Here is an 8,045-nt window from a genome sequence, read left to right as displayed (position 1 = left end):
TATAAGTTGAATTTTTATTTTATTGATTTTATATTTTTTATTCTCTTGTCTACCTCATTCTGACCTTCTTGCCGCTGTTACAACTAAGTTTAAGTTTAGGATAAGTCCTGTCTTTCACTCATTATCTACTCACCTCTATGCTGATAGAGGGGTGGGTGAAGTGTTTCAGTCTACAAAACACTTTTGGAGTTTCAGAGGTAAACAGTGTTGCAGCCAAAGCCACAACAACACGTTGCAACAGCCTACCAGATAATTTAAGGGGGTTTTCACAAAATCGTCATCACTGTTGACTAATGCAATCTGTTCTCTGAGGCCCCCTCTCAAACATCAACACAATTAGAACTCTACAGGGTATTTGACAACTGGTTACACTTAAGTCAGCGGAATGATCGTGGAACACAATTTTACCAACATCAGTCAACCCACAGAAGAGAGAGGCTCGCTGGAAAAAGAAAATAAATTACAAACCCATGTATAGTTGAGTACCATCAGCTTTTTTTTTTTTTGAGCCGTCACCTATTTGTCTGTTCATTTTTGTCTTGCAGTTTGAGAGTTGTTATTTATAAATGCTGCCAAAAAAGTTCCCATTTTTACTTTTCATTGTTCCTTCCCCCAAAGGGACGAGATCGACTTTCTGTTCAAGAATCAGTGTTTCACTCACAGGAAGATAAATTAAACAGGCTATCACCTCTTTATGTGCATACTTAAGGGGTAAAAGTAAAATCCTGTGTGATTAATGCACCATTTCCACACTTATTTACTTTATATGAACCTATTTATTTAGACTGCGACTATTTTGAGATGCGTATCATCTGTTTTGAGTCTTTTTAGTTTTTGCCTGCTTTGCCTACCCTTAAACTTAAAATAAATAAATAAATGTAATATATGTAGACAGTATCTCATACTTTTTATTCTTCAAATTATGTTTATTCATCATATTATAGTATATAATATGATCTATAATGATTATACAAAATAAGTCAAATTATATTATATAATTTGACTTATTTTGTATAATCATATCATTATTTGTCTTAATTCTGAGTTATTATTTAATGATTCGAATTATTAAAGTCTCATCTCTCCAACATTTTGATTAGTTTTTTGCCGACAGAAAAGTTCTATGTTTTAATAACAATCTGCAATAGCTCTTGTTTTATTTTACACATCATTGAAAAATATTACATTGACACTTAAATGTTAAAACAGCTAAACATTACATGCTGCTTACTGAGCTGGACAGTTGCAGTCATGCAAACACGCCACCTACAGGCCAGAGAAGTAATATCTACAAGTCGAAGAGTGTCTATGTATCCTGAACTTGCCTCCTCCAACCACTAGGGGCAGAACCGTGACACTAGTCTGTTTATATTCAGGCTGAAGAAGAACGTGACACTAGCAGCTATTAGCATCATGGTAGTTGAGTGTAGACGCTGCAGAGTGAATCTGCTCCAATGGACGAGTCATCAGCGCAGTTCTTGTAGCTAATACTCCTCTTCATAAATATATGTGTTAATCTACATCGGCTTTGTTTCTTCAAGCAAAACACGGAGCTTCTGTTCTCCACTTCCGTGTTCGGTGAAAACAGATTTGAGCTATGCCCCGCCTCCGTGAGCCCGGATTGGCTGCCGGACAACTCGTGAAGCCATTTCTTGCTCGTGATTGGACAGTTGTCATTTGAGTGACATATAGCTACAAACGCGAGGACTCCCAGCGGCTGAGGAGGAAGGTTCGCTGGTTTTTAATGAGTTTCTTATGGAATTATAAAAAAAATATAATAAATCATTTAATTGTCCGCAGCAGATGATAGTGGGGGGGGACATCGTTATTATTTACAAAATACAACATATTGCGTCACTGCGCTTGAACGCTGACGAACAGTTCGCTCGTAGCTTGAGTCTCCTTGTGTTTCTCCAGTAAGCTAACAAGGAGACTTGCACAACTAGCGAGCATTTGCTATAGAAGTCCTGGTGTGTGCGACTTGTATTCACCATTCATCATTCCTCTGTGCTAGTTAGGTTTATGAAAGGTATTGAATGTGCATGCTCCTTGTCTTTAGTTTCCACGTTAGTATGTGTAAGTGTTGCGAAACTTAAAATGTGCCGTTAAGTGTCGAGTAAGCTGGTCCTGTAACTGTAGGCAAATATGTCTCATTGTTAACACGCCAACGAGACAGTTGTCACTACGTTAAAGAGTGGAGATTAGCTAGTGTAGATTAACATCTGTCCATTAAACCTTTGCTCCCTCTGTTTGAACGCTAAACTTCATCTCACAGCACAAGTTTGAGTCCCTGTTGTTTGCACAGCATCAGCTCGCTGCAGCTGTTGTTTATCAGAACTGTGGCACAGTGCACATCGATCCGTCTGCTTCACCTTTTAACACTGCATCTAAGTCTTCATTCAATTCATTTGAACTAGGATACTGGAGGAGGCATGGCAGGTGTCACATTTGGTAATCGAGAGAGCACATTTGCAGTGTCCCCGGTTTAAGTCTTGCACAGACAAATTTTATAGAGTTAATTCAATCGTATCAATCTTAATGCAGAGTCCTACTCACTCTTGATTTCTTATTTCGCCCTCAACTATTCAACCTCAGCTCCAAGCCCTGACAGTCTTGTCCACACAATGTCAAGCCCTGACAGTAAATATTTATGAAGAAACGATATTTGTTTGTCGATGCTCTGTGGCTCAGGAGGTGGAGAGGGTCGTCCGCTAATCAGAAAGTTGGCGGTTCGACCTCCAGCCTGTATTCTGAAGTGACCTTGGGCAACACACTGAACCCCAAATTGTGATGTGCTATCTATAGAAGCTCTGCATGAACGAGTGTGTTAATGGGTGATTGCTACTTGTACTGTAAAGTACTTTGAGTGGTCGATAAGACTGAAAAAGCGCTATATACATACAATCCTTTGCCATATACTATGTCTGTGCTGCTGAATTGCATCAAGAAATGATCATGTTATGTTTCTAATTTGCAACTTCATGTGTCTCTTTCAAGATATTTCCTGATCAAAGACAAGTTAAGAAGGAGAAGACGGCCTGAGCTGTTATAAGGATGGTATACATGGATTCCTCATGTTGATGTAAGATAAAAAAAATTTCCTCATCCTCATAGGGACATCTTGCCAGTATAAAAGCACCAAAACGATATTCATTGTACTAAAATGTATAAATGTTTTAACATACATTACATTCACCTTCATATGTAACTGCAGTTCACAGTTTAAATTTAAAATATAAGAACAGAAACTCTATATGTATGTATATATATATTACATTGGCTTATGCATTTTTCGCTCTGTCTCCCAGCTTTGCTCTTCCCAGGCTGAGTAGAGCAGTGGTGCGTGCGAGGAGACTGGCAGCTCAACTCACCAAAGCAACAATGTCCACAAACCAGCAGGGCCCAAGTCTGTTTCGCAATGGGGATGCTCCCACTGCAGCCATTCTCATCATTGGAGACGAGATACTCAAGGTAATTTAGTGTTGATAGATGCTCGTGGTTTGTACAACTTTGAAGTGGCACTTGTGTGATTGATAGCAACCCTCTGAGAATCCTTGAGAGTTTGTGGATGTAAGAATATTTAAATAAATCTGGACACTTTAAAGTGTGACTTTTATGAATACATACATGTTAACACGACACCAACGGCCATGCAGTTTAGCCATGCAGAAGACCTTCAAACGTACAAGGGGTATTTAACATCTCGTCCTATATTCTCAAAAAAAAAAGTCCAGTGCAAAGTTTTAAAATGACATTTTCACTGTTATTTCTTGACTTGATCATGATTTAAACATGAAGCTTTTGTTTTTATCCAATGTCATATCTCAGCTCAATATTTACTCACTGTGGGTCATTTAAATATCATCAAGCAAGACATTGAAGTCATTGTCAAGTCCTTGAATGTGTTGCTACAGTGAGGGTGGGAACACTGGATTGAAACTAACTGAACTAACAGTCCTTTCTTCTTCTTTCTGGCCCAGGGTCACACGCTGGACACAAACAGTGCCTTTCTGACACGAGCGCTAAGGAGGCTCGGAGTGTCCGTGCAGCGAATTACAGTCATACCAGATATACAGGAGGTCATTGCCAAAGAGGTGGCCCTCCTTTCACCGCAGTACACACACCTCATCACATCGGGAGGCATAGGCCCCACCCACGATGATGTCACCTTTGAGAGCATCGCCATGGCGTTCCAGGAGGAGTTGCATCTCCACCCTGAGCTCACTCAGCTGGTTAAAGAATTCTTTGGTGAAGCGGACAAAAGCAGTGCCACGATGAAGCTGGCCATGGTGCCTCGCTCCGCCAAACTCAACTATGGAACTGATCCTCAGACTGGAAAACTGCTCCGCTACCCACTGGTGAGAGAGTGCAGAGCTGGAAAAGTTGTTTCAAAGTGTAAAATGCAGTGATTCATGTTACAGGAAACTACATTCGATTAAATTATACTATACATGATGGATCAGTACCCTCCATACCTGTGTGTTACCTTTTCAGTTGGGTTTTCACAATATTGTTTAGCTGACACAACTTTCACAAAGATTTTAACTGAAAGTCCCATAATATTCTCTCTGATCAATCCTGTTTTAGGTTTATTTTGACAAGACAGATTGCGGCATTAACCATTAACCATTAACCTGAAAGAACATGAATAGAAAACCATCTTCTCAAAATTTTGGAAATACTTGTATTCAACATTTACAGAAAACAAGAGTGGAAGGCATATTAGTATTTGAGATACAGAGTTTTTGATGTACTTAAAAACTGTGTTGTAACGAGGACACTGCTGTTAGAGTAAAGATGTTAACCACAGTATCTTACAACCTGTAGGTTCAGGAAAACACTGACTCACATATTCTTACCGTACATAATGTGTCTGTTCCCAGGTCAGTGTTCGTAACGTGTACATCTTTCCTGGGATCCCTTCTCTGTTGGAGAGGGCCTTCAGTGGTCTCGAGAAACTCTTTGTTGCTTCAGGGATCACTTTTCACACTTGTGAGGTAACAGCTGGACCCGAGAGATCACTTACGAAAATGTCCGTCTGTATTCTGCGTTTTCATAATACAGGTAAACTCATCAATTATTATTGTGCTAGGTGTTTGTGGATGCAGATGAAGCAGCGATCGCCCCCGTGCTGACCAAACTGCAGGCGGGTTGGGGTAAGAAGGTGGCTTTAGGCTCCTACCCTGACTGGCTGAGTAACTATCATCGAGTCAGGCTGGTCCTGGACTCAAACAGCCAGGAAGAGGTGGACAAAGCCCGGGCACAGCTGCTGGACGAGCTGCCCAAGGGTAGCATGGTGCCCTTAGTCACTGATCCAGTGTCCATCGCCACCGCTGATGTGTACATGCTGGCCAATCGTGGTGAGGGGGGGAGACGGGGGCCAGAGGGTGGTTGGAGAAGACTGATAAATTATGCCAATTTAATATGAAGTGAATATTGAAGAAAACTCTACACTTCACACAGGCATTGGGACCAGTAAAATAAGCATAGAGATGAAAGTAATTAAAGCTGTTAAATCATTGTGGATTAAAAAATATATAAACTGGTATTAGACTGAATAGAGTCATGAATCATTAACAAAGGACAAGAAGATATCTTTACTTTAACTTGTTTGATTTGACGTAGAAATGAGGGATCATTGATATCACACCCTACAAAGTGTTTATTTTCCCTGTAAAGCGTCCTCTCACTGGGTTTGATTTCCAACAGACACACCACTGGGTGACAAAGTTAAGAATGCGCTGAAAACGATAGAGGCGGCACTGGATCAGTATTCGACAGAGGAAGTCTGTGTCGGCTTCAACGGAGGCAAAGACTGCACGGCGCTGCTGCACCTCTACTACGCTGCAATGAAACGGTAACGGGGGGGGGGGCAGGAATAATATAACCATGACAGGATAAATGACCTGAGAGAAAAGAGTTTAAAGGGAGATTGAAATTAAAAACATGATGATGCCACCTCTGCACAGTCGGGTGTAACAGTAAGAAATGAGTGAAGGAGGAATAGCAGCAACTAGACAGAGACAAATTCTAGACAAGACGGATCTTTTTTCACTGTTCTTGACCTGCACTGGACAGATAGTGGGACATATTGATAAGGAGAATGGACTCTTATCTAATCATTTTCTGTCCTTCTGTTATTTATCTTGTTTAAATGTCCCATTGCTCTCTTCCTGCCACTCAGACGGTATCCAGATGGTAAAGACAAGGTGAAAGCTCTCTATATCCGGATCGTCTCTCCCTTCCCAGAAATGGAGAGATTCCTCCAGGACACAATCAAAAGGTGAAATAATATTTCCTTGAATGAACACATTTCAGTGGATACATTATTTGTATCATTTTATATTTTTTATAGTTTCCAGTCAACATGATTGTGTTGTTATGCGTATTATTGTATTTTGTGGTTTAAAAAAAAGGTTCCTAATCTTCTCTACATTACAACACAGCGGGTCATTATTTGGCAATGTGTTTCCTATAGATACGACCTGGATCTGTTCTCTGTGGAGGGCAGTATTCGGCAGGCGCTGAGCGACGTACAGGAAAGGAAGCCGGAGCTGAGAGCCGTCCTGATGGGCACCAGGAGGAGTGACCCCTACTCGCACACACTCACACCGATGTGTCCCACAGACCCCGGCTGGCCAGACTACATGAGAGTCAACCCCTTACTAGTGAGACACAAACACACTCAAATAACAGGGAGATACTGTTACTTAATTATGTCGTTAATATAGCATTGTTTAAAAAGCACATGGAACAGGTCAATACAATTTATCCCCTACAGGAAGTACTCTCAAGAATCCCAGTCCACACGCCTGTGACACATACACAACTAATGTCAAACCTCACTTTACATATTATAAGTTACTGCAGGTCTCTTGATGTTGAATTGCATGTGGTTACACCCTCCAGTGTCGTGGAAGAAAAGAAATGCAGCGACACAAAGTCACCTGCTTCATTTGAATTGAGAAAAGACAAATAATTTCAGAGCAGCAGTTTGTAGATTTATTCAGACAGCTTTGACGGTCGGATGCATATAGAAGAAGCACTGGCATGTTCAGCAGTCGACTCCAGCTCCAAAAGGATGAGTTACTTTAGATTGAACTGATCACGATTCAGTCACAAACCAATTCAATGCCTTCTAACGCTCTACAGGACTGGACCTATCATGACATCTGGTTGTTCTTGAGGACGTTGTATGTTCCCTACTGTATCCTCTACGACAAAGGGTAAGAACACATCCACCGTTATATTTGAACATCACAGCTGCAGCGCACAGTTCCGGGTCTTAAACTCCCCGCGTCGATCCGCAGGTACACTTCACTGGGCAGTATGGACAACACCTGTCGGAACACGGCGCTGCAGATGGTGGACGCGCGAGGTGTGACGCGGTACAGGCCTGCCTACCTCCTGGAGAACGAAGAAGAGGAGCGGAACTCCCGTGCCTGACGTCGCCTCGCCTCTTACCGCGTCACCTGTTGCTGATGGACACAAATAATTTACTTGCACTTGCGTTTAACTCTGTGGTAAAGACAAATTTGACTTTTTGTCGTAGTCTACATGTGAATATTTTCAGGAGACTGACTTGTGTAACTGCAGAATGAGATTGTGTGTGTGTGTGTGTGTGTGTGTGTGTGTGTGTTGTGCGTTGTGCGTCTGAAGTAATGGCTCTGCGCTGTTGAATAAAACATCAATCCGTGTCATCTTTTTCTATTGTCATGTTACTATTTTAAGAGGACTCTCAACACAGGACCGGCCGCCTGCAGGGCTTCTCGACGCAGCTCTGGATTTACCTCACTCGTGAATCCATTTGTCTTATTTTCCAAATCCAATAAAGACCAATCTGCCCAGAAAAAGAGCCTCTATCAAAACGAATTAGTAAATAATGTGAAAAGGTTTTCTGTCAAGGTGGGAAAATCAGCTTTTCGAAACTTGCGCGCGTGCAGAAGAGAAGTGAAGGTCGTGCAGCAGGCGCGTATTGATTCTTGTATGACTCAGGCTGAATATCCATAATTGCAGAGCACAGTGCGTTTATCTGAGCACGTGTG

At 41.5% G+C, this 8,045-nt stretch overlaps 1 protein-coding gene across 4 annotated transcripts; it reads left to right on the top strand.

Moving 5' to 3' along the window:
• The first annotated feature begins 1,339 nt into the window (after window positions 1–1,339).
• On the top strand, window positions 1,340–7,704 carry flad1 (flavin adenine dinucleotide synthetase 1). Of its 4 annotated transcripts, none has more exons than XM_034610488.1 (11): window positions 1,340–1,729; window positions 2,998–3,082; window positions 3,309–3,471; window positions 3,981–4,358; window positions 4,884–4,997; window positions 5,093–5,360; window positions 5,710–5,857; window positions 6,185–6,283; window positions 6,479–6,668; window positions 7,153–7,226; window positions 7,311–7,704. In XM_034610488.1, the coding sequence occupies exons 2-11, from the start codon at window positions 3,075–3,077 to the stop codon at window positions 7,444–7,446; spliced, it is 1,578 nt and encodes a 525-aa protein (XP_034466379.1). In that variant the 5' UTR covers window positions 1,340–1,729; window positions 2,998–3,074; the 3' UTR covers window positions 7,447–7,704. The 4 variants fall into 4 exon arrangements, with proteins under 4 accessions (XP_034466379.1, XP_034466382.1, XP_034466381.1 ...); XM_034610490.1 differs by having other exon boundaries at window positions 1,398–1,727; window positions 2,995–3,082; XM_034610489.1 differs by lacking the exon at window positions 1,340–1,729 and adding an exon at window positions 1,784–2,029.
• The last annotated feature ends 341 nt before the right edge of the window (window positions 7,705–8,045 follow it).

This window comes from Hippoglossus hippoglossus, chromosome 16, assembly GCF_009819705.1.
Source record: "Hippoglossus hippoglossus isolate fHipHip1 chromosome 16, fHipHip1.pri, whole genome shotgun sequence".
Taxonomy (NCBI): domain Eukaryota; kingdom Metazoa; phylum Chordata; class Actinopteri; order Pleuronectiformes; family Pleuronectidae; genus Hippoglossus; species Hippoglossus hippoglossus.
This window is presented reverse-complemented; position numbering and strand designations above follow the sequence as displayed.

What these genes read in the sequence shown, in the direction of transcription:
- flad1 (XM_034610488.1), top strand. An exon ending in GTACATGCTGGCCAATCGTG is followed by an intron (nt 5,361 to 5,709) that starts GTGAGGGGGGGA and finishes GATTTCCAACAG; the next exon opens with ACACACCACTGGGTGACAAA. An exon ending in CTCCAGGACACAATCAAAAG is followed by an intron (nt 6,284 to 6,478) that starts GTGAAATAATAT and finishes TGTTTCCTATAG; the next exon opens with ATACGACCTGGATCTGTTCT.